Source organism: Microtus oregoni, unplaced genomic scaffold, assembly GCF_018167655.1.
Source record: "Microtus oregoni isolate MIOR12 unplaced genomic scaffold, Mior012 000044F_ref0000062, whole genome shotgun sequence".
Lineage (NCBI taxonomy): Eukaryota > Metazoa > Chordata > Mammalia > Rodentia > Cricetidae > Microtus > Microtus oregoni.
The window spans coordinates 6,246,413-6,273,962 of NW_024543218.1; the positions used below are offsets into that span (position 1 = coordinate 6,246,413).

Below are 27,550 nucleotides of genomic sequence, written 5' to 3' on the forward strand. Positions count from 1 at the left end.
CCACATGCATGTCCTCTGACCTCCACATGCGTGTTGCCCTCTGACCTCCACATGTGTGTTGCCCTCTGACCTCCACATGCATGTTGCCCTCTGACCTCCACATGCGTGTTGCCCTCTGACCTCCACATGCATGTTTTCCTCTGACCTCCACATGCGTGTTGCCCTCTGACCTCCACATGCATGTTTTCCTCTGACCTCCACATGCGTGTTGTCCTCTGACCTCCACATGCATGTTGTCCTCTGACCTCTACATGCATGTTGTCCTCTGACCTCCAAATGCATGTTGTCCTCTGACCTCCACATGCATGTCCTCTGACCTCCACATGCGTGTTGTCCTCTGACATCCACATGCATGTTGTCCTCTGACCTCCACATGCGTGTTGTCCTCTGACCTCCAAATGCGTGTTGTCCTCTGACCTCCACATGCGTGTTGTCCTCTGACCTCCACATGCGTGTTGTCCTCTGACCTCCACATGCATGTCCTCTGACCTCCACATGCGTGTTGTCCTCTGACCTCCAAATGCATGTTGTCCTCTGACCTCCACATGAATGTCCTCTGAACCTCCACATGCATGTTGCATGAACTGCGTGACCATGTGTACACACAGACACACCAACAGAAGTAAATAAGTAAATAAATGATTATAATAAAAAATTATTATTTTTGTTTTGGTTTTTTGAGACAGAGTTTCTCTGTGTAGCCTGGAACTAGCGCAGTAACTGGCCTCGAACTCACAGAGCTCTGCCTGCCCCTGTCTCCCGAGTGCTGGGATTAAAGGTGTGCATCACTACCACCCAGCCAAGAAAAATTATTTAATGCAATTTATTGAATAATATACTGAGAATAAAAACAGAATAATTATACAGCTACACTTTAGCATTGTCATAAAGTAAAAAAAATTGTCAGATTTTTTGTTTTGTTTTTTTTTTTCTCTATGTAACAGCCCTGGCTGTCCTAGAACTCACTCTGTAGGCCAGGCTGGCCTTGAACACAACAGAGATCCACCTGCCTCTGCCTCCCAAACATTGGGATTAAAGGCATATGGTACTACCTCCCAACTCAGATATTTTTATAGTATTAAGAAAGACTAAATTATAATTGTGTCATACTTTAATTCTGGTTTCAATAGCTGTATTGTACAGACAGAAAATTATCCCAAATTCTTACTTTAAGCGAAAGGTTGTATCTTAGTCCTTTCAGCATGCTCTGACAAGCTGCCCTCAGACTGAGTAATCTTTGGAAAACAAATGTATTGTTTCCAGCTTTGGAGACACCACCGTCAAGGGGCCAATTACTACAGGTACACCAAGGGCTCCTTCTCCTGTTGGCCTTTTATGTCATTTCACAGCAGAGGAGGCTGCCAAGCTCCCCTGAGCCTCTTCTACAAAGATGCTAATAGGAGAGCCCTTCCTTCTTGAAGACCTAGCTGTTGACCTGGCTCCGCAGCACTGTAGATTTTGGAGAACTCCAGCAGTAACTGCCATATGGAAGCCTGTCTTCTGTAAAACTTTCGAGTTACAGAACACATTGGATAAACAAAATTTTCAGGATTCTTTTCCAAACACCTTCTAACTCTTTTATACTTAAGCAAATGGATTTACTCTCTCTAAAACTAATAATCATCTTTTTTTCATAGATTTTCTGTGAAGACTCTGATTGATCGGTCTTGCTTTGAAACAATTGATGATTCTTCTCCTGAATTTAATAATTTTGCAGCTGTTCTGGAACAAATTCTAAGTCACCGACTAAAAGGTAACAGCATTACTATCTTACTCATTCTACCTAACAAATTCCTTGCAGGGAAATAAACTTTTAGAAATCTTGCAGTCTGTTGTGGTTTAGGTAGCGATCATGCTACACTTAAAAAGCAGCAGCATAAATTTGACTTCTTAACATCTGATCATTAGGTCAATGTCATTTAAAAGGATCTGTTTTTAATATTTACACTCATTTCTAGAATCATTGCTAATGTTGAGTATGGATATGGTGTCACATGCCTTTAATCTTAGCACTTGCAAATGGATTTGTGTGGGTTCGAAGTTGGCCTCCTCTATAGAGGGAGTTCCAGGCCAAGCATGGCTGCCTTAGTGTGACCCTGTCTCAAAACAAAGCAAAGTGTGGTGATGGAGAGTTTGCTCTGCAGTTAAGAGCGTTTGTTGCTCTCACAGAGGACCTGGTTTTATCCCAGCACTCTTATGGTGACTTAAAAACATCCATAACTCTGATTACCGGCGTTCCACCAGGCATAAGCATGGTGCAGATACATGCACGGAGGCAAAAGCATTCATATACGTAAGGTAAAACAATTAAGTCTAAAAAATTTTAAACGAGTATATCCATTGCCTTACACAAGAACAAAGCCTCTTGTCAAAGTATTCACACTCAAAGCTTGAGTGCTAACATATCCTAAGCTTACTTACTGGTTTTAAGCATTAAATTGATATGTTTATTATCTATTCCGTAAATTAGATATAGTTGAAAACTTCAGCAATAAGTATCAAAAAGTTTGATTTTGACTTTGTTTTTTTAATCAGTAAGCATGTTTATATTCTAAATAGGACTCTTATAAAATCTGAAGGGCAGCAGTGTAGTTAGTAGTAACTGCCCTTGCTCAAGTAAATAACCTGTACCCATGCGTATTCGAACAACCCTGGCCCTAGTTAAATGCCGTGGATCACACATAAAACAAAGCGAAGTAGGAAAGTGAAGAAGGGATTTGGTGGAAAAGGGATAAAAGAGAGTAAAGGCAGGATATGATCCAAATATATATGCGTGGAATTGTGAAGAATAAGTCATTTTTTAATTTAAAGGGTTTATGGGAAGCATTGTCTCAGAAGTCACATATTTTAAATTGAAAACTAATATCTAAAGCCAGGTATGGTGATGCACGCCTTTAATCCCAGCGCTCAGAAGACAAAGGCGGGTGGATCTCTGAGTTCGAAGCCAGTCTGATCTACATAGTGAATTCCAGGCCACTTGGGGCAACGTAATGAGGCCCCTGTCTCAAAAACAGATAGTATCTAAAGTATAATTAATGAAAACCAAGAATTATATAGTATGCCTTAATAACGAAAAATAACAACTTTATTACATCAATTCCATTATTTAGTCTTCAAAAAACAACTTGGTTGCTAGATGGGATTGCTTTAGTTTTCACTTTTTAAGAAGTCTTAATGATATAGTTTTACGTTTGTAACCACAAATTGCTCTGGTAGTTTACAGAAACTTCGAATTGAAGTCTGAGGGTTAATTCTGTTCTGTGCTTTTCAATGCTGATGAGAAGTTTATGCTGAGTTTTACATCATTTGAGGAAATAAATTAACATAGGAACAAAAATTCTAATTCATTTAGAATTGTGCAGTTAAAATGGAGCCCATAAACTCATCACTGCCTTTTCTGTTAAACTTAATTGTTTCTTGGGTAAAAAGTGTTACTACTTTTCATTTTTACATTTCTCTATTTCCTCAATTTTCTGCCATGAAAATATTTTAATACAAATTATGTTTTTATGAAAGTGAAAAATATGGATGTATTTTGAAATATTGTTAGAATTTTTACTTGTGTGGTAATCATTTTTAATACTAAAATTTATGACTAAATAGCACATGAAATAAAATATATTATAATAGTCACAAGTATTTTATCTTATGAATGTCCCCCATTTGTAGTATGATTGTTTCACAAAATACATTTTAAAAAGCTATCAGTAGAGCTGTGTAGTAGTAGCAAATGCTGTTAATCTTAGCCCTCAGGCAGAGACAGGCAAATCTTTGAGTTTGAGGCCAGCCTGGTCTACAGAGCGAGTTCCAGGACAGCTAGGACTACACAGAACACCCTGTTTTGAAAAACAACCACCAAACAAACAAACAAACAAAAACTATGAGTAGAAAAATATAAGGGCATCTTGAGATTCCGTGTTGAGTAATTGGGCACGCTCACTAATGTAAGTGGACTCCTTTTATATATAACAAATAGATGTTTTCTGAGTTGTACTGCGGTAAAATATAGATGATGAATGTTCAGAACTGATACCATACAATCAAATCTGTTGCTGTTATTTCTGGAAAATGCTGTAGTAAGACTATAAAATCTAGTTAATTTACCAGTATAAATTTTAGTGGTATAAATAAGGAAGCTAATATAAAGTTGGGGAAATAGCTCAGTGGTAGGGTGCTGTATGAGCAGGTACAGGGCCCAACTTCAGTCTCCAGCTCCACAAAACTCAAAAACAAAACCCCGTGGACATAATAAAGTATTGCAGGTTTAAGTTGAATGAGATCAGTAATTCACCGCATACTTTTAAAGTGTTAATATAAATCAACTTTGTGGTTGTTAATAGATATGGATCATGAGATGATTTTTGAGAAATATTTGAAAGCCTCAAGTACCTAGAAATTTTGTTTTCCTATTTATAATAATGTAATATAATTTATATTTTGAGAGGTTTTGTATTTAATTGTACACTGTAAATATTTACTTAAATTTAGTTTTATTTTAATTAAAACTCCTAATTTTTGTTTTGTTTTGGTTTTCAAGACAGGATGTCTCTGTGTAGGTTTGAAGCCTATCCTGGAAGTTGCTCTTTGCAGCAGGTTGGCCTTAAACTCACAGAGATCCGCCTGCCTCTGCCTCCCAAGTACTGGGATTAAAGACTTGTGCCACCACCACTAGACATAATTTTTTATGTAAGTGCAAATGAAAAGGATCTTATTGTATCAGATTATAAGATTTATTTTTTTATAAAGCTACTACTTGTCTTTGAAATGAAGAATATTTGGCTTATATATTAAATTTTCTCTAGAGAATGGTAAATATTTCCCTCAAACATAGTGTAGGCTTGCTGCCACAGGTAAAATGAAGAGCTGACAGAATTATCTACTTTTAATTCATTTAAAAAGTCTCATAATTGGAAAAAAGGAGGCTTTTAAAAATCTGTCTTGAGTATTATTTGCACTAATCCCTTGATCAAATGATGGTTTTGTTTTCTCTAGAATATAGTTGAGAAGGGAGAATTCATCACGGGATATTAAAAATAGTAGGAGACCTTAGTTCTGTCTCTTCCTCTCCATAGTATTTAAACTGTAGTCACTTTAAAGAAGTCGAGCAGAGCAGCCCCTCTCTGTAATCCCAGCACTTTAGAAACTGAGACTGTGAGATTGAGGCCAGCCTGAGCTCTGTAGTAAGACACTTCCTCATCTGGTTTGTGTCTTTGAATAAAAACTACTGCAGAAGAGCTGCACGCATGAGTGTTCTGCTCAAGTCCAGCTTTTCAGCCTTCTCAGCACTGAGGGCATCCTCACCATGGGTTTCCATAGCACTGCCTCAGTCAGGACAGGGCACCATAGGCTGAGAAGTACCAGTCCGTTGTAGTCTAATGAAGAAGTGCGCTTAGCAGTCCTTCCGTCCATCTGTCCGTCTTCCTTCCTTCCTTCCTTCCTTCCTTCCTTCCTTCCTTTGTTCCTTCCTTCCTTCCTTCCTTCTTCCTTCCCTCTTTCTTTCTTTCAACAGGAACTTTCTATGTAGCCCTGCTGTTCTCACTTTATTGACCAAGGTGGACTCTGAACTTACAAAACTCAGTCGACCTCTGCCTCCCAAGTGCTGGATTAAAGGTGTGCACCACCACAGCCAGCCCACTCAGTAGTATTTCTAAGTGGTAGATTTATAGACTTTTGTTTGAACACATCTGGTCTCTGGGAACTAGTAAGGCAGGTCATCAAAGTTTGGGATAGTTTAGGTAGTTAGAAAATTCTTTTGTTTATGAGTCAGCAAGATGGTTCAGGAGGCAAAAGTGTTTGCAACCAAGCATGTCTTCCACACATCCCCCCTCCACACACAAATAAATACAATTTTAAAAATTAAAAAAGAAAATTCTTATGTATGCCAGGTCAATAAATTTGTGTACTTTGACTCTTTCTGCTAATTTTTCAAATGTGATCTTAATAACTCTTACAAGATTAGTATTATAAAACACTTCTCTCGGGCTCTCTTCTTGTCACCTCCGGTAGACGGCTGTCTGTAGTCCCTTGAGTCTTTGGAGCTACTAGAGGATTGTTTTTCTTCCTGTACATCGCTGGTTTCTTACTGTTCTCTTAGAGTCTAGCCCTTGAGACTGTGTAAAGTGACTCCAATACTCTAAAGCCTGTAGTACTCTTAACTTACGATTCTACTAACGTTTAAAATTTCCCACACCACATATGTGGTTCATATTCAAATTAAAACCAAAGTACAATCCCAAGGCTTTTTAAAATACTACTTACTTTATGTTTTATGTCACTGAATTAATCTGAATGAGATGAAGTTTCTTAGTGGTAAATGCAGTATCTTTGTTATTTTTTATTGATTATATTTCTGTTCTATAAAACACCATATACTGGAAACAATTTAGAAAATGAAGGAGTTGTTTGGGCTTGTGACTCCAGAGGGATAAGAGTCCATCTCAGCTGAAGGTTCACATCTGGAACCACAAGCAGAAAGCAGAGAGAAAAAACAGGAAGAGTGTGAGACCTTAAGTTCTCAGAGCCTGTCCTAGTGGTGAATGTCTTCCAGCAAGGTCACACCTTCCAAACAAGGCCAGCAACTGGGTACCAAGTATTCAAATACCTGAGATGATGGAGCACATTTACGGTTCAAGGTACCACATACAGTTTTATTTACCTTCTCACCTACTTCAGAAATAGACAGGATGGCTATAAAATTGCAGATATTGTCATACATTACTATATAATGGAATTGTGTTCTAAGAAATGCATTGTTAGTCAGCCTTGCCACTATATAAATCATAAAGCATACTTCCACAAATTGAGGGGACTACATCACTAGCCAGTATAACCTATGGGACTTGCCTGTGATGTGAGGTCCATGGTTGACTGAAACCTTGTTGCATGGCACCTTATTGTAAACGGAAACTATATCCTATGTTTATGGATTATAGTATTAAAGATTATTAACCTATACATACCACCCCAAACTACAGATTCTGTCAAGTTTAAATACCAGTGGTTCTCAGCCTGTGGGTTGCAAGCCCATTTGGGTTGAATGGCCGTTACATAGGGGTCTCATATAGATAGCCTGTATATTCGATATTTACATTATGATTCATAACTGTAGCAATGAAGTAGCAGAAAGAATAATTTTATGATTGGGATCCCCACAACATGAGAAACTTTACTGAAGTGTTAACAGTGTTAGAAAGGTTAAGAACCTTTCCAAGGTATACGATCAACTTAAGTATCTTCTTACTGATAAATGGATAAAGAAATTGTATTCTTTGTATTTAATGGAATACCATTCAACTTTAAAGAAGTAGGAAATCCTGTCATTAGCAACGATATTGGTAAACCTAGAGAACATGTAACTACTGAGTAAAGTAATGTAGTTACATAAAGACAAATACTGCAAAGTGTCCAACACCCTCTTCTGGGCTTTGTGAGCAGCAGTACTCACACACGTAAATACATGCACATAATTAAGAATAGTAAAATTCTTTAATATATATGGATCCTTCATGATCATAGACACTAGAATCCTTAATAAAATATGAACAGATGATACTGTAGAAGAATGTTTCATTGTAGTGATAATTTATTTGTATCTTAACAAATAAAGCTTACCTGATCAGAGTGAAGAGCTAAGCCACTAGTTAGCCACAGAAGCCAGAGAGTGGAGGCACATACTTTTAATCCCAGCACTTAAGAGACAGAGGTAGAGGGATCTCCATTAGTTCAAGGCCACCCTGGGCTACATAAAAGGTAATCTGTCTAAAAGAGAAACAGAGCTCACACAAAGGTGATTCCAACACTTGGGATCCCACACCTTTAATCCCTGCACTAGGGAGGTGGAGACAGGAGTGATAAGGCTGGGCAGAGAGGAATCTAAGGCAGGAGGAGACAGAATCCGTGCAGTCTGAGGTTTGGTGGAGATAGATGGAGTCTGGAGATGCAGTCTGAGGACAGGATCGCCCCTTCAATCTGAGCATTGGTAGAGGTAAAAGATCTCTACTGGCTGGTGCTTTGTTTCTCTAATCTTTAGCATTAACCCCTGTATCTGAATCTGGGTTTTCACTATTAATACCAGTTTGAATTCAAGATACATTTCATGGTTGAAAGTGTCATTTTATTTTATATTTATTTAATACATATGTAAAATTTCAAGGAATGAAAACACAGGATCATATGAAAAGACTCATTAAAAATATTTGATGAAATTCAATGTTCACTTGCATTTTTTAAAAAAGTTTCCACAGAATAGTTGTGTAAAATAAAAGACTTCTTTCAAGGCCAGCAGAAATTCACAAATGACTTAATCAGCCCTAACATACTAACTTTGTTGATAGACAATTCTTCATTATAGTTCAGAAAGCTATATAAGATAACAGTTCTTTTCCTTTTGATCTATAGATTCAATGTAATACCAGTTTGGGAAATGTGTTTGTTTTTTTGTTTTTATTTTGTAGACAAAGTGATTCTAAGATTTATATGACCAGGCAAAGTAATTAGAATAGGTCAAGTGGTTTTACAAGGGAAAGTTAAAATCAGAGATTCAGTCTATCTGATTTCAAAATTTAGTATCATGATAACAGCAATCAGTGTGCCAATAAAATCTTGCACACATGTCAAATTAATGGAATAGAAAATTCATAAATAAACCCAATAAAAATCTTAACTTTTTTGTTTTGTTTTTGCCTGTGCAGACCATTCAATTGAGAAGTTAACAGATAATGCTAGAACAATGAATATCCATGAGAAACCTTTTAATCCCAGTATTTGGGAGACAGAGGCAGGCAGATCTCTGTGAGTTCAAGGCCAGTCTGGTCTACAGAGTGAATTCCAGACCAGCAAGGGCTATACAGAAGAACAAATGAGTTTAGATCCATAGCTAGCTGTCAGTCTACTATCCCATCTTCCATCCCTCCGTCCGTCCATCCATCCATCCATCTATCACCTGTCTGTCTATCTATCTCAAATAGTATAAAGTGAAAAAGGTTTAAAACTCAAACAAAATTAATATACGTATAATGTCAAGAACAAAATTACAAGCTGTAAACAAGAAGTGATAAAATATAGTGTATTTTAAAGCAATAACAACAGTCATCATAAAATCCCAAGAAAGCCCTTTTGTCTCACAAAGAAAAAGTTAGTTAAGACAGCAAGGCAAGCTGGGCAGTGGTGGCACACTTTTAATCCCAACACTTGGGAAGCAGAGGCAGATGGATCTCTACGAGTTGAAGGCCAGCCTGGACTACACAGTGAGTTCTAGGACAGCCAGGGTTATGTAGAGAGATCATGTTTAGAAAACAAACAAGGAAACTTTTGTTCTGAGGGTGCCTCGGGATTCACAGGCTTTAAGCAGAAGTCTGTTTAGGAAAGCAAGCGCTACAGAGAAAACAAATGCCTATGACACAGTGATTCACTAAGAATTGTAGATTCTAATAAAAATTTCATGAATGTTATTAGAGTGGATGGCGTATACATGGGGACATGGTAGGCTGTATCTCCCTTTAGGGGAATTATTCTCTCGATCCACTAGAAAAGTGTGCAGTGAGGGTGTTGAAACCACGATTTGACGCAGAGCATACTGAATCTGACTTCTTAGGGCATGTGTGGGAAATGTCCTGGCACCTTAGATTTGGCTGTAGGGTAGTCCCACACATGTCTAACCGCTCAGGAGCGCTCTGACTGTTAGAGCACAGCTACCAAGATAGAGCTGTTGTTTTGTTGGTACCCATGTCTCACTCCTTTCTGAGACTGTTCGAGGCCTCAGGGCCGAGCTTACAGCTATCTCTTGCTCAAGATATTTTGTGATGTGGAAAAGTGAAGTTTGACAGTGAAGACCGGGTCAGAGTACCGATAAACCCACAGGGCTCCACAGAGAATCCTGAAGCAGCTAGGATTCCCTCCCAGCTTTGGATTCTCTACCTTCCATTTGGCAAACCGCAGCACGCCTCCTCTGTGCACTTTGCAAACTGCTAGATGCATGGGGAGGAGCTAGAGCCGATTTACATTGCTGACAGCAGAAAATGCCACACAGCTTCTTTATGGGCACTTGTGAGTCTTTTATACAGATAAATAGAATTTTATTTCCCAGAAATCCTGGGCCTTTACTCAAGAGACTTGAAAACCTATGTTCTTGCAAAATCTATTTAGAGCAGCTTTATTTATACTTGTCAGAAACCAGAAGCAACTCAGATATCTTCAATGTGATAAATGGCTAGTTATCATGCTCAATGAAAAAACTCAGTAATCGAAAACATATATCTACTTACAACATGTATGAATATCAAATGAATTATAGTAAATATGTGAAGCAAAGTTTTGACAATTTGGATAGTGTATGATCCATTTATATGACATTTTGGAAAAGGCTCGACTGTACTGTCTAAAATGTGATTGATGGTTACAGGTTAGCACTTTGATGCTGAAGGGTTTTCAGGTGATGGAGTTGGTATGTGTCTTTTGTTTATAGTGTGTATCTCCTGTGTTTCCCAAATTTGATACACAAATGTATAGGAATAATGAATTTATTCTAAAGAGCTATAAAATAGTGCTGGCATACCATATATTAAAGAAAAACTCAAGATGTCATGTCATTTCTTCTGAATTAATCTGCTCATTGTTCTTACCAACATTGGACCTAAGGACTCACATCCAGTTGAGAATTTTGCAGTGATCCTGAATATTTTCTCAGTTTCTCTGTGTACAGTTAATCTTTTCTTCATCCGGAAGTTACCACACTGTCCTTAGCCTTTCTACCTTTCTGGCTGTACCAGGTACATTCCACCAGACAGTCATTGCCTGGCTTCCTAGGGGCCCTCTTCTTCTATGTGAATGCTCTACTCCACAATTAAAAACTCCCCAGTGAAGTCTACTCCATTCACAATGCTTAAAAGTATGAATCATCTTTCCATCTCTTACCATCAACCCACACTCCTGACATCTTTTTTCTCTGCATTATTTTCAAGTCTATTAACATATTGCACAATTTACTCATTCTTATTTGTTCTCCTCTTCCAGGTCTAAAACTTTGTCTCACTGTTGATATATTCCAAACATCTGTTACATTGATGGGTATTCAATGAAAATTTGTAAACTGAACAGTTAATGCAGATATAATAATCCCACCCCCTCCCACAAATACCATTTGAATTCAGACATTTAGAAAGAGCTAAAACGCCTGTGATTTCTGTAATCCAACTAACTGAACTGTTCTGATACCTAAGCTTTGGCTTCAACCTCAAAGCGCTTCCTGTCTTAGCTGGTAAATAGTCACCTCCCTATGAGGCCATCTTTTGAAGTGAGTATAAACACTCTTAGAAACAATAGGTAAAGATAAACCTGTCCATTTGGCTTTTGAGTTTTCTTTGTTCATTTCTGACAGCTTTCCAACTTTTGACTCCTGGTTTGCACACAAAATGAGACTTGAATTGTTTCTGTAGTATTATGAACACGTCATCCAGTAAGAGCCCTTAGACTCAGGCAAAAACAAGATACCAGAGATAAGAAACTGCCCCGATTGCCAGAATTTAGTGTTTAGACAATGGACAAGGTCACTCTGAGAAATGCCCTTTTAAGTTAAGTGCTTGGAAATTTAAGAAAGTCTCAGTAGGTGGGTTTGCCCCTCTTGGTCCTGACTTGCTCATCTTCTCCCTCCTTCCGCTCCTCATTGGGACCTTGGGAGCTCAGTCCAGTGCTCCCACCCACTGAGACAGTGGGGCTGATCTATTGGGAGCTCACCAAGGCCAGCTGGACTGTGACTGAAAAAGCATGGGATAAAACCGGACTCTCTGAACATGGCGAACAATGAGGGCTGATGAGACGCCAAGGACAATGGCACGGGGTTTTGATCCTGCTTCATGTTCTGGCTTTGTGGGAGCCTAGCCAGTTTGGATGTTCACCTTCCTAGACATGGACGGAGGGGGGAGGACCTTGGACTTTCCACAGGGCAGGGAACCCTGACTGCTCTAAATAATTTCTGAAGATAGGGTTCTATGTTCTGTGGAAGATTTGATTTACTGTCTTATATCTTAACAAAAATCTTATAAAAATAACTATTAATGTGTCTTAGTAAACATAAGGTTTAGTTGTTTAACTGTAGATTCTGAAAGTAGAAACTTGTAGATTCTAAGCCAACTGTAGAGAAAAAGGTCAGTCACTGGAAAAGATGTCACTAAGTTTCTGTGCTTTTAACATACTATTTTGAGTACCCGTTATATTCCTGTGCTTCCTTTATTCAGTGTGTAGCTGTCAGCATTCCTATCAGCCCTAGAAACGGCTCCTATCCACTAATTACGTTGTTACCTGTCTTCTCCACCTTCCTCCATTAAACTGCCATCTATGCCAGTGTATTTATTAATTTATTTATTCTGGACGTTTCATGAAGTATGTGTTCTTTGTACTTGGTTTTATGTGTGCTTTCTTTGACAGCAGTGTTTTCAAACCAGGTTATTGTATATCAGGCTTACATTCTTTTTTGTGATTAGATGATGGTCTATTATATCGATATACTCCCTTTATATCCATATAATATATTATGTGGATTTTTATATATCCATTCATTAGTTAATGGACATCTGCATTGTTTATGTATTTTTGTTGTTGTAAATTATGCTGTTAGATGTATCCACGTACAAGTTCTTGGTTCTGCAGGTTTTCAATTCTTGTGAATATTATTGTCATTTTATTTTATTCTTGACAAGTACATAATATTTACTGTGTGAATTATCAGCAGTTGATTTCTTCTGAGAATTTCCTTTCCGGGCATACTATGTGTCAGTGAAATCTATTTTTGCACAGTACTTTAATTTCTTCAATGTTATTTCCTAATGACAGTCACTAATGAATTGTTGGAATTGTGGTATTTGAAAACAAAGTGTTTATAAAATTTTAATTTTATATCTTGCCAAATTACCTACCAAAAAGGCTTTTTACCAACAGTAACGTATGTGATTGCTATTTTCTGATATCTCATTTCATTGTTATTGTTAATGTTTAACTTTTTATTTCATGGAGAATAAATATTTATATAGCATTGACAGTCTAAAATTCTAAAACAGAACCCCTGTGTATAAGGGGCTTGCTTTTGTTTGGATCCTGTGACTGTTGTAGTACTAATAGCACTGTATTTGGGGCCTGGAGGAGCCGAAAAGCAAAATCTTTGTCTCAAATATTTGTGTTTGTTAAGAGATAGAGTTAAATTGCCTTCATATTTAACAACTAGGTCACTGAGTCATTTTAATCTGTGGATTTAAAATTTACTTATTTGAAGAGAAATTTTCAGGAATATTTATTTTTTATATTTATATTTTCCAGAATATTGTATAGTAATATCACTTTTTTAAAATATTTATTTATTTATTTATTTATTTATTTATTGTGTATACAATATTCTGTCTGTATGCCTGAAGGCCAGAAGAGGGTGCCAGACCTCTTTACAGATGGTTGTGAGCCACCATGTGGTTGCTGGGAATTGAACTCAGTACCTTTGGAAGAGCAGGCAATGCTCTTAACCACTGAGCCATCTCTCCAGCCCCAGTAATATCACTTTTAAAATCCCAAGAAATCATAGGATTCAAAGAAGAGATGTATTCTACCACATATGGGGGTACTTATCATTTATTGATGGTCTCTAATAGTACTTTGTGTTTATTTTTATTTATTTGTAGCTTTTTGAGTTTTCACCAAAGGAATTGAACATTTGAAGTTACTTGCATAAAGTATTTTGCAGTTTTATAAATCATCAAAGAATTTACATTTTATTTCCTTGTAAATTTCATTATATAAACTTAGTAACAGTTTTGGTTACTTTATTGCTCTGATAGTTCCTCTTATAATAAACATATCTTATTTTGTAAAACAGAGAGATTATAAAATGTAGGAGACTGTTCACGGGGTGTCCTAATCTGAATTCTATAGTTTTCTTGCTTTCTAATCTGAGTGAGGTATTTGTCTTAAATTATTGGTAAATTTGTGGTATTGTTACCTATTTCTCTTAAAAATAGAAGCCAACTACAAGTCCTCTACCAGAGGACTAGTGCTAAGTTCCCATTGTAATCTATACCCCGATTCTTTTGACACTGTGATGGGGTAGTTAGCGTTTGAAATGTCTGCTGTGCTTGCATTTATACTATACTCTAAATTGTTGAATTGCTTTTACAGCTTTCTTGATGCTTTACATAAAACTGAAATGACTGTGTGTTCAGTTATAATTTAGAATTGTTTTGATCATACTCTTATTCATAAGTTCAAATACTTTAGTTTTATGGGAAGTATTTCTGTTAACAGTTGAGTCTTATATATTTATTTATCCAGTTGTCATTGTTTATGTAGTCTAATCTATATTGAAGTTATATACTTACTCGTTCTAAGAAAATTTTTATTTAAAACTTTTAAGAATATTTGCATGATTTAGGTACTCACAATTTTTAAATTGTTGGGCCCACAAACACTTCTCTTCACAACAATATACCAATACATAGCATGTTATATTATATATATATATGTTATAATATATTATATATGTGTGTATATAATTTTATTTTGCTTTATCTTTTGAACACAGTGTCTAACTTTGTGTTCTGGCTAGCTTGACACTAAGTATGTAAGCTAGGCTGACCTCAGACTCACAGAGGCCTTGCCTCTGCCTAGAGAGGGTAGGATTAAAGACATGCTCCTCTGTGCCCAGCTTGCTTTTTTTATGACAGCCTCCTTCTCCACCATTCACGCTGGCCTTGAACTTGCTAAATAGCCTAGGCTTTCCTAAAACTCAGTCTCTCTGCTTCAGTCCCTTGTATACTAAATCTAGATATGAGCCATCACATTCAACCTATAAATAGCATTTAAAAGCAACCTTTGAACAATTGAAGAAAAGTTGTGTATATACATTTTAAGATCACAACCTATGAAATGATGAAAATAACAACATAGATTAGCATTGCTTTATTTTTGGCTAAATGGCAGTGTCAGCTCTCACCCTATCTCTCACCCCTGGGTACTCTGCCACTTTGTGTACCGCCAGGTTCTTCTGCCCTCTTCTGCAACCCCGCTCAGCGCTTCCTTCCTGCCCATTTCCATTCCTTTGGCACACTTGATGACCCTCAGAAACACTTTCTACCAAAGATACCCAGGAGCTGTACTAGGCTGGGACTGAGTTAGGTGATGTTCCGTATCTTTTCTGTCCTTACTTTAGTCTCTCCTGTTTGTTGTCCTGCTGCAGCCTGCCAGGAAAAACCTGTCTTCACAGCTTATCTTCATCCCCTAAGAACTGAGCGTCTTTATATGGACCCAGGGAGCCCCTATTCTTTCCCGCCACTCTTTTCAACCTTTCTCTGTAGTACATCTCTATTCCTTTGTGACTGGCCAACCCTAGAAACACTCTTTACCAAGGACCCCATAGACAATGGCAAACAGCGAAACAGAACACCAATAAAGATGAGATCAGATATCTACCAAGAACATGTCAAACATCATACTAGGTCCTAGCACAAATACACAGACATGAACACCCAAGATAATATGCCTTCTCTAGAAGCCAACCACCCTATTGCTGTAGACACTTACAGAGCGATTTAGTTGAAGCACAAGACAAGAATCTCAAACTGTAATTATGAATGTGGTCAAGGACCTTAAATAGGACATGAATCTGGGAGAACACAAACAGTTCCATGGAATAACGAAAACACTTCAAGACATTAAAGTAAAATTTAACAAAGAAACAAAAACACTCGCCAGGCAGTGGTGGCACATGCTTGTAATTCCAGCACACGGGAGTCAGAAACAGTGGATCTCAGTGAGTTTGGTCTACAAAGCAAGTCCTAGGACAGCTAGGAATGTTACACAGAAAAATCCTGTCTTGAAAAACCAAAAAACTGGGGATCCTGGGGATAGAGGGGACAGACCTCAACATAATTAAGGCAGTTTAGAGCAAACCTACAACCAGCATAAACTTGTGTAGAGAAAAACTCAAAAAACTTCCACTGAAATTAGGATGTGCACTCTATCCACACCTAATAATTATAGTCCTGGAATCCTAGCTACAGCAGTAAGGCAGCTGAAAGAAATCAAGGGATTGCAAATAGAAAATGAAGTCCAAGTATCTTTTTTGCAGTTGATAAGATTTCATACATGAAAGAACTTAAAAACATCACCAGGAAACTTCTAAAGGTTGATAAACACTTTTAACAAAGTAGCAAGATAGAAAGATAACATGCAAAAATAAGTAGCCTTCATATACACATACATGTATATGTATATGACAAGCATACTGAGAACGAAGTCAGAAATATTACCTTTCACCATTGCAACGACGACAACAAAATCTTGGAATAACTCTGAGTAAGTGAAAGACTTGCATGGTAGAAACTTTAAAACACTGAAGAAAGAAATTGAAGAAAACACCAGGAAATGGAACAATCTCCCTTATTTCAAGTGGAATATAGGGCTATGGTAATTTAAAAAAAAAACAATCATAATGCAGGAATACAGACAGACATGTTGACCAGTGGAATTGAATTGAAGATCCAGATGTAAGAGAACCTGGGGAATAAGCTTGAACTCGTTGAAAGTACTTTCTGAACAGGACACTGATAGCATAAGCTCTAAGACCAATATCATAAATGGGACTTCATGATGCTGAGAAACTCTTATGTCAAAGGACACCATCACGAGAGCAAAGTAACAGCCTACAGAGTATGAAAAGACCATTACCAGTTATATATCTGGTGTGTAGTTAGTATCTAACATATATAAAGAACTCAAATCCCTGAACATCAAGAAAACAGACTAACCAATTTAAAAGTGGGTTACAGAATGAAGCAGAGTTCCCAAAAGATGAAACACAAATAGTTGAGAAACTTTTAAATGGTCAGCATCCTTAGTCATCAGGCAAGTGTAAATTAAAACTACTTTGAGATTTCATCTTACATCAGTCAGAATTTCCAAGACCAATAAAACAAATGACAGCAAACGCTGGAGAAGATGTGGATAATGGGAAACAATTAGTCATTGCTGGTGGGAGTGCAAACTTGTACAGCCACTGTGGAAATCAGTGTGGTGACACCTCAGGAAACTGGGGATCTTCCTCAAGATAGCTGATACTGCTACTTCTTGGCATATATCCAAAGGATTCGATCCCTTTTACAGAGATAATTTATTAATCCATGTTCATTTCTACACCATTTAAGTAGCCAAAAATTGAAAACAGCTTAAATGCCCATCAATTGATGACTAGGTAATGAAAATGGGGTTTGTTTATACAGTGGGGTATTATTGAACTGTTGAGAAAAATTAAATTATGATATTCTCATGTAAATTGATGGATCTAGAAAAAATCATCCTGATTGAGCTAAGCCATACTTAAAGACAAATATTGTATGTTTCCTCTTGCATGTGGATGTTAGTTTTTAAGCTTTCCATATGTCTGCTAGAATCTGAATAACCACAAAGTTGAGGTACCTCGTAAGGGACCTGGGGAATGAGAGAATCTCCAATGGAAGGGAAAATAGGTTATGGGGTTTAGATAAAGGGAACTAGAATCCGAGAGTTAAGTAGTGAGGGACATGGGAGAACAGGATAAAGGAGGGAATACAGGGAGAGACAACTAACACTAAAGGTTTTTTGAAAAACCTACTGTAGAAGCTTCTGAAATACATACACATATGAAGGACATCCGAATGAAGTCAGCATATAATGGAAACAATGTCCCCAACTAGACATCTTAGGCCACCAAAAAAAATCTCTCAGTGTCAGGAATTGATTAAATTCTACTGAGTTTTTGGTTTATGGGGTCCTATGGAATCCCCCAAACTTCATTCACAGGGTATTACTAAGGCTACTGGTTGCCCTTCACAACCTGATGTTAAAACCCTACTGCTAAAGACAACACTTATTTATGTAGTCAAATACAGAAATCCCTGCTGGTACCTAGCTAGATGCTTCTCCCCTGCTGACTAATGCTCATAGTCTGGAAGATACTCTGTATACTGTGAGAGGAGTAAAGGAATCATCAGTATCACCCAAATATAATCCATATGACCTTCAACAGCGAACTGCTCCCAAAATATACTGGTGCAATAGTAGCACAGATATTATGAAAGTAACCAACCTCTTTTTTGAATGGATTTAAGGCTTACTCCAGGAGATGCACTCCATTCCTAACATTGCTAAAATGGTCAAGAACCTGAAACTAGATAGGTTATGACACTAGGAGAAGCCTACTGTTCGTCTGCCAAAGGGACATATTAATATGATGACTCCTAATGACATACTGCTATACCTATAGAACCTTCCTCAACCCTCATTGGAGAAGCTTCTTTTATTCAAGAGATGGGACCACAGAGACCCACAACTGGACAAAATGCAGAGAGTGAGAGACTGAGTGGAACTCTCAGTCCTAAATGAGTTGTCTTCATTGAACCCTCCTCTCTAGTTCCAGGGATCTGTGCAGAAGAGCAAACAGAGTGATAGGAAGAGTCAAAGGTGATGGATGGATGGATGGCTCACTGGAACAGCTTTTTTCAGATACAATAGGACTGATCCACATATGAACTCACAGACATTGTGGCAACATTTTTTTTTTATTATTTACAGGAGACCAGATATACTAAGTATTTAAATGTTATGTGAGAAATTCCCAGATACAGAGTATTTCCTTGTCCCCCCCCCCCCCTTCTTTCTTGGGGCTGTCAGTGAGAATTCAAAACCAACAGGAAAACCAATGAGCCAATTCTCCTCCGTCTGTCACACCTATGATGCCAGAAGAAAAATAAATACCTGGTTGTGTGTGAGCCTCTCTCTTTCTGTTCATCAAATGAAAACACTGGAGACTTGTCTACAGATAGCATGGAATCTAGTGGATTCTTGTTTGGCCTGTATGCTTCTGTTTGCTTTTGTTCTGTCTAGAATAAGATTGTTAATTATGATTAAGACATTTGGGGCTGGAGAGATGGCTCAGTGTTTAAGATCACTGGCTGCTCTTCCAGAGGACCTGTGTTTAATTCCCGGTACTCACATGGCAGTACACAACTGTTTGTAAAGTCAGGATCTAACACCTTCACATATAGGCAGAACACCAATAAAATAAAAATAATTTTTTTCAAAAAGTTCAGGTAGTGTTAGTCTTTAATCCCAGCACTAGGGAGGCAGAGGCAAGTAGATCTCTGTAAGTTTGAGGCCAGCCTAATCTACAGAACAGATTTTGGGACAGCCAGGGCTACACAAGAAAAACCCTGTTTGAAAAAATCAAAATGAAACAATAACAGCAACAACAACAAAAAAATCCCAAAACACCCCCAAAAAACAAATCCAAAAGTTTCTGAGCCAGATAGTTCAAACAGCTTCTCTTAATCAGCCCTACAAATTCTGACATGAGAAGTGAGCTCATGCATTCGGGCTCCTGCTCACTGTGGAGGCTCGCCTAAGTTCTTGCATTTGGAGAGAGTGGTGCAAGCGAAAGGGCGCCCTTGCTGCTTGTTGTGAAGACTTACAACAGCCCAGTAGCTCAGGCCACAGGCAGCAGCTTAGTGTTCTTCCTAGAGGAGCATCTCACATGTGTCTTAATTGGGTTCATGTTGTTTATGAGATAAAAGTGTGTGTTTCTTTCTTCAGGGGTATGTGTGCCTTCTTATTTGAACTATTCAGTGTAGAATAATGAGCTGGCTCATCTCCAGTATGCTGGTGATGTCTCCTGCCACTGAGCTACACAGCATGGAACTGATGTACTGCAGAGGGCTGTGTCGGTTAAGTCATCTTTTCTGGTTCATTGCATGGGTTGTGGAAAACTTCCAGTTTTGTTTAATTCAGAGGGTCCAAGTGTCTTTCTCTAATTTTTAAAATTAAAATCTTGTTGTAGACTAATTTATATGAGTCTATTCTTCCTTTCCCATATAACCCTGTATATTTCCATTGCTTCCTTCTTTAGTCCTGGTTTTATTAGTTGTACATATTGTGCAGTTATATTTATTAGAACTCATAGTGATAATTGTCGGGTTATTATTCCTCAACATCTTAAGTGCTGTATAATAATACTTGATGGTATGGAAACTGTAGGTTCAAGGAAACGGCATGAAATTCCCAGTCACGCAACAAAACATACATGAGTTCTATCAACAGTAACTGCTCTGCATCCATTCACCTTTACCAGGAGCATATTTCTTAGTTTCTTTTCTCCCTGTTAGATTGAATAGCTTTATTTACTCACTGAAAATATACTAAATTTCCTGCCATATGCAAATGATTGTTGAGCCTCTGCTTTTTTGTGTGTGTTTTTATTTTTGTCTTTTGAGACAGGGTTTCTCTGTGTAACAGCCCTGGCTGTCCTGGAACTCACTTGATAGACTAGGCTGGCCTCAGACTCACAGATATCTGCCCGCCTCTGTTTCCTGAGTGCTGGGATCAAAGGTGTGCGCCGCCACCGCCCAGCTTTGTTTCGTTAGCCTCTGTAATATGAATTAACATTTTTTCACATGTTTAATTAGGAAAGTTATTTTTTCAAAGGTTAGAGCAGGACAAGTGATAAAACATAGACAGCAAGTATATTTTCATTTTCTTAATGTGGATTCCCACATGTAATCATTTTAAACAGTTACTTTGTCTTATGTGCTGTATGTATAGCCATAATCACAATGGACATGGGTTACGTTTTATTTCTTTAGGACTGACATTTATTTGACCTTTGAAGTCCAGGCTGGCCTCTGACTCTTCAGTTTTCTCACCTCAGCATCCATAAGACTGGGATTACAGACATGCGCCATACAGCCAAGTCATGTATTTAAACCTTATGCTAACGATGCCACTGACAGGAAAACACAAGCTTGGCACTATTTTTGGACAGGCAGCAAAATTAGTAAATAAAAATTCATATTAACAGTAATTCAGTTATTAGCTTTTTAATGAAACATTTTATTTTGTTTTAGATGATTAAATTGACTAAGTTATGTTTTATATATATTCAGATATTTTTATATTTATGCTTATAATTGAAAGTACATATACACATAGTCATCAAAAACTTCTAAAAGATAACTCCGGCTGGGTGGTGGTGGCACACACCTTTAATCCCAGTACTCGGGAGGCAGCAGCAGGCAGATCTATGTGAGTTCGAGGCAAGCCTGGTCTACAAGAGCTAGTTCCAGAACAGGATCCAAAGCTACAGAGAAACCCTATCTCTAAATAAATAAATAAGAGTCTATCTTTAATATTTAAATAACAATGAACTAACTGGACTTGTTTCTTAGAGTTAAATTTATTTTTGTAGCTTCAGAAATTATTTAGATAAAATTTGAGAATATGTAGACAGCTTGTGTAAGAGCTTTGTTTGCGACTCTAGCAAGGGGTTTATCTTCTATTTCTCTTGCTCTTTTTCTCTTTTTCAAGAGAGGGTTTCTCTGTGTAACCTTGGCTATCCTGGAACTCTCTTTATATACCAGACTGACCTTGAACTCACAGAGGTCTACGCGCCTCTGTCTGCTGAATGCTAAAATCAAAGGTGTGTGCCACCACTACCCAGCTGGGAGTTAGCTTCTCTTAAAGTCGATGCTTCTGCGTGTGAAGTTTCTTGTCTTGCACCCAGAGTCTTACTTTGGAGATGTTGCATGTACCTGGGCTGAGAAAGAAGGAAGGCAGGCTTATCTTGTGTGCTGAGTTGGTTAAACTACTATAAAGATGCCACAGCTTTATTTAAGGCCTTTCGCATCATAATAACATGCCACCCCATGAATAAGTTCTGAGTTCATTGTACAGGAAATCTTCATTCTTTTAGGCAAGTCATTTAATTTCCTGCAGAATGTTCATTGTAGTAATCTGTAGGGCTTAGTGTCCACTCTGCTGCTGAATGCAATTCTAGTTCTGGTTTTCTAGGTCTTTGTTTCTCTTCTCAACGGGGCTCTTCTAAAGTTTGCACATTATTTTCCCCAGCCATGCGAAACTCTTGAACATATACGAAGGTTTATAGCTGCATATTGAAGAACAAATTAGGCCCTGTGCAAAGCGTGCTTCTCTTGAATATCTCCTTGCAGAGGAAATTCTGCATCAGTACAGACCTTTATACGCCATCTTTCTTCATGGTTACCGTCTACAGCCTGTCAAATACAGTATTGCCTTTCTCTGCCTACTTTTCTAACTTCTGTTTCCCGTACTTCCTTGTTAGGGAGATTGAGAACAAAGCGAATTGTTGTACGTTTTCCCCTCTGCATCATATGTTACTACAGTTAAGAGAAATTAGACACTTGTACCTTCTGAATTCATAAAATGATCTCAAATACTAGGGGGCAAAGAAAAGTGGCTGAGATTAGAAACATTTTGAGGAACTTTAGAAAGGTTGCTTTGAAACTTCTTTGGAACCTAAGGAAGTAATAAAAAAAGACTCAAATTTGCATCCCATTTCTACTTTGCTTTATGATACAAGAACTTACTTCCCTTAACTGTGTATGGTTAACAGTGGCAATATAAGCATCTATGTAGTACTTAATATAAAATAGGTTCTGTGTTACTTGTGACATATACAGGATGTGCTGGTATGACCCTCAATGCTATCAGGTAGGTATTAGCATGACTCTACATTGACAGAGGAGCTCAGACATAGAGTGAAGTTAAAATAGTTGTTCAATGTCACATAGCTAGAAAGCGATCTCAAGATCCACGTGTCTCAAAAGCCCCCAGCCTTCTTTGCTTCCCTGTATGTCATACTTTAGATGGCTAACAAGTTGATGACATGAAAAGTTCCTAAAAGACAAACATACAGAGTCATTATAGAGAAGCTTTTTAAACACAAGTATAGGGAGCAGATGACGGAAACAGGGCAATTAGGAAAGTCTAAGAGGAGGATGAAGATTATAAATATCCCTGCATAGTTTTATTTATTGGTAGTAAGATTTTATTTTTTAAAGAGACATTGAATTTTAGAGCCCTTTGAATAAAACTTTATAGGCACCTTTTTATTTTTGTTGACATATAGTAAGAATGAGTTTGTATAGACTAAGCAGAGGTAGAGTTCTGATTGCCTGAAGCAGAGAAAAGTGAGTGAAACAGGGTGTGTTGATAGTAGGACTAGCTAGAAAAAAAACACGTGGCGTATTGAAGAAAGGGAAAGGCATCATAAGTGTCCTGGACATTGAGTTACAAGTTGTAGAACTTCTGCTAGTTGATTGTTGCCTGAGTCCTCCTCCAGGGATCTTGATTATTCAGTAGTGAGGAAGGTCAGACATGAGTTTGTTTTTAAAACCGTCCAATTTAGTAGCCATGGTTGGGAGTTATTCAGATATTTTAGACATTGGACTCCAAACTGCAATTTATAAAACACCTGTAGAGAAATAATTACTAGAGCAGGGAAGAGCTCAGACCAATACCTCAGTCCAAATAAAGAAGCACGTATTTAAAGTGTAAAAGCAAATGTTTCTGTAGTGAGATTAAACAACTTCCTGGGTAAGATTCATATTTCCAGGTAACCAAAGTAGATGTTTCTCACGTTCCACTTTAGAATACTAAGTGTGTATAATTATATACACGTAACACTAAACAAACTCAATGGATTGTATTTATATATGTGTGCATTTATATATTTGTATGTAGCAATAATAAAAAGAAGTTATTAATTTCAGGAGTGGGGGCATTGGAAGGGGTTGGGCAGAGGAAAGGAAAGGGGAGAAATAATGTAATCATATTTAATTAAAATAAAAAATAAACACACCGTACTATACAAAGAGGCTCACATATACCTGAGACTCTTGAGTCCTATTTAGAACTATTAATTTACACCAAGTAGAATGTCTTTTCAGACACAGCCATGTAATTATCCAAATATAAAAGATGAGGTTGGATAGAGGAGCTTCTTCCTGAAGCAGTGTAAGAGCCAGAGGGCAGGGAGAACAGAGAAAACAGGCCCTCTAAATTCACATGAGCAAGCCCGCATGAGCTCAGACTCTGAGGCAGCGTGCAAAGGGCCTGCACGGCTCTGCACCAGGTCCTCTTACAGCATAGTGTTTTTATGGGATTCCTGAGTGTGAAAGAATAGGACTTTGTGCCTTCTTGTGCCTTCTCTTGGGCTCTTTTTCTTCTGTTTGTTTGTCTAGTCCTAGTCTGATATGTTGGTTTGTGTTTTTTCTTAGTATATTTTATTATTATTCCTTAGAAGCCTGATTGTTTTCTAATGAGAGACAAAGGTAGATCTGGATGGGAGATGAGGAGAACTGAGAGGGAAGGTAGGGGAAACTCTAATCAGCATATAGTATGTGAGAAAAAAATCTATTTTCAGTAAAAGGAAAAATATCAAATGGAAAAAAGAAAGCATATTTAACAAATGGTGCTGGCATAACTGCATATCAACATGTAGAAGAATGAAAATAGAGCCATATCTATCAACCATGCACAAAACTCAACTTCAAATGGATCAAAGACCTCAACATAAAGCCAGCCACACTGAACCTTATAGAAGAGAAAGTGGGAAGTACACTTGAATGCATTGGCACAGAAGACCACATCCTAAATATAACCCCTGCAGCACAGACAATTAATAAATGGGACCTCCTGAAACTGAGAAGCTTCTGTAAAACCAAGGACATGGTCAACAAGACAAAACGACAGCCTACAGAATGGAAAAAGATTTTCACTAACCCCACATCAGACAGAAGTCTGATCTCCAAAATATACAAAGAACTCAAGAAATTGGTCATCAAAAGAACACATAATCCAATAAGAAAATGGAGTATAGACCTAAACAGAGAACTCTCAACAGAGTAATCTAAAAATGGCTGAGAGACACTTAAGGAAATGCTCAACATCCTTAATCATCAGAAAAATGCAAATCAAAACAACTCTGAGATTCCATCTTACACCTGTAAGAATGGCCAAGGTCAAAAACACTGATGACAACTTATACTGGAGAGGTTGTGGCGAAAAGGTAACACTTCTGCATTGCTGGTGGGAGTGCAAGCTGGTACAGCCCCTTTAGATGTCAGTGTGCTGATTTCTCAGAAAATTAGGAAACAACCTTCCTCAAGACCCAGTAATACCAATTTTGGGTATATATCCAAAAGAGGTTCAATTGTGCCACAAGGACATGTGCTCAACTATGTTCATAGCAACTTTGTTTGTCATAGCCAGAACATGGAAACAATCTAAATTCCCCTCGACTGAGGAATGGATAAGGAAAATGTGGTACATTTACACAATGGAGTATTACACAGCAGAAAAAAATAACGACATCTTGAATTTTTTAGGCAAATGGATGGAGCTAGAAAACATTATTTTGAGTGAGGTAACACAGACACAGAAAGAATTATCACATGTACTCACTCATAGGTGGTTTTTAAACATAAAGCAAAGAAAACCAGCCTACAAACCACAATCCCAGAGAACTTAGACAACAGTGAGGACACTATGAGAGACTTACATAGATCTACATGGGAAGTAGAAAAAGACAAGATCTCCTGAGTAAATTGGGAGCATGGGGACCTTGGGGGAGGTTTGAAGGGGGGAGAGGAGAGGGAGGGAAGGGAACAGTGAAAAATGTAGAGCTCAATTAAAAAAAAAGGGGAAAAAAAGAAAAAAGTTAAAGGGATATGGTTGAATGCAGATAAGTAAAAGTGCCATAAAAATGAGGATGGTGTATAGCTCAGGTTTTCACAGGTCGGTGGCTAAGTGACAACCAGCAATGACTCTCGAAGGAGGATTTTGTGGGGACAGGAGAGCGTGGTAGAAGAGTGTGACTCTCCAGTGGATGCGGAATGCTCATTGGTTTTATTGCTTGTAGAGTCAATACAGCCTTTTAAAGAGGAATAAAAAATACCCATCATTTACTTTCTGTTCTTCACCAAAGAAAAGGTTTATAATCCAACTAGTCCCACGTAAAGGAGTGCTCACCCAGTGTCCAGGAAGCTCGGGAAAAGCTTCCTGTGCTGCAGTGAAAACCTCAGACAATGAGATATTTTTAGTGTCTGGTTCCTTTCCATTTCATGTGAATAATAATTCAGAATTAACTATGTCGGATTTCAAAAGTAACTCGAGCAAATGTCGAGTGAGACTCTAAGATTTCTCCAGACCGCACACTCTAGTATCATTCACTACTTGGAGTTTTACTGCTCGTGCCTTTTGACTTTTCTGGACTAGCGTATTTATTCTGTGTTACAATTATCTCCTGAAGGTCAAGTAACCTGGTTTGGTTATGAAAGTCCTCGTAGCTTCTGGGACTATATCAGAGTGGCTTGCCGGAAAGTTTCTCAAAACTGTATCTGCAGCATTGAAAATATGGAAAATGTCAGTTCCTCCAGAGCTAAGGTAAGGCTTGACAATCTGAACTATGTCTGATCTAATTAGAAGTTATTTTACTTGGACAGAAAATATTTGAACTCTGTATTAAAAAAATGTTTCCTTTTTTTGTGAGAATTTGCGCATTACTCTGGTTAACTTTTAGAGGCTTTACTTTTATTTCATTGTGTGTGCTTATTTTATAATACTGTCTGTCAAATTGTCACTGTCGCATCTTGAGTAGCGGGAGGATATGAACCTACTCACTATAAATCTTCTGTTAAACAGTTTTAAAGTATATCCTCGGCAAGCTAGGTATGTTACTGCTTGCCTGTAATACCAGTACTTGGGCGGCAGAGGCAGGCGAATATCTGAGTCCAGGCCAGCCTGGTCTACATACAGAGTGAAGTCACAGAGAACCGTGGCTACACAGAGAAATGTTGTCTTGGAAAACCTATATATGTATTTATATATATATTTATTCCTGAGGAATCCGTAGAATCTTCAGAGGCCTCTCTTTGGGTGTCTGTAATCTCCAAACCAACACATCGTGTTCCTTTTCTTTCCTCAGTGTTAACATTTACACTACTGTGCATAAACAATACAATAGAGACCAGACGTGCACAAATGAAGGTGGTGGCATCAAATGAGACTGAATGCTTTCCTACCATGCAGTATATACATATTATATAGACATAGATATATTAATATGTATATATAAACAGTTTTACTTCAGAATGTCTATGGAATGACATAGTAAGAATTGATTCTTCAATTTAAGCTTTGACTAGGTATTGACCACTCAATTTAGTATGGCAATGTGTAACATGATTGGGCGTGATTATACATGCCTGTAATTTCAGCACTAGGGAGGCTGAGGCATAAAGTAAAGATTGAGGGTTTGGGGCCAGCTTGGGAAACATAATTAGTTCCAGCTAGGCTAGATGTTATAGTAAGCTGTATCGGAAAATATTTCTGTGTGTATCTGTGTGTGTGTGTGGGGGGGGTGTATGCTGTATTCAGATGCACAGATTGCACATTTGTGAATGCACATACAGAAGCCATAGCAGGATATGATTTTATCACTCTTTACTTTGTTGCCTCAAGTCAAGGTCTTTTTCTAACTGAAAGGCTGCTAGTTTGGGTTGGGCTGGCTTGCTGATGAGCTGGAGAATCTCTGGAAATGACTCTCTCTCCCCCAGTGCTAGAATTACAGTCATGCTGGCTTCTATGTGGTTTAGTTGCTCATGCTTACAGGGCAAATGCCATTGAACCCTAAAAAAAAAACATATCCATTTACTGAGGTTCAGAATGTTAGGTA

At 37.9% G+C, this 27,550-nt stretch overlaps 1 protein-coding gene across 2 annotated transcripts in view; it reads left to right on the forward strand.

Moving 5' to 3' along the window:
• Positions 1 to 27,550, forward strand: part of LOC121434765 (RUN domain-containing protein 3B) — a 158,332-nt gene that overhangs the window by 17,552 nt on the left and 113,230 nt on the right. For both annotated transcript variants that reach the window (XM_041633726.1, XM_041633727.1), the window contains exons 2-3: positions 1,638 to 1,753; positions 26,126 to 26,259. In XM_041633726.1, coding sequence (XP_041489660.1) covers positions 1,638 to 1,753; positions 26,126 to 26,259 — 250 coding nt within the window. The remainder of the gene's footprint in view (positions 1 to 1,637; positions 1,754 to 26,125; positions 26,260 to 27,550) is intronic.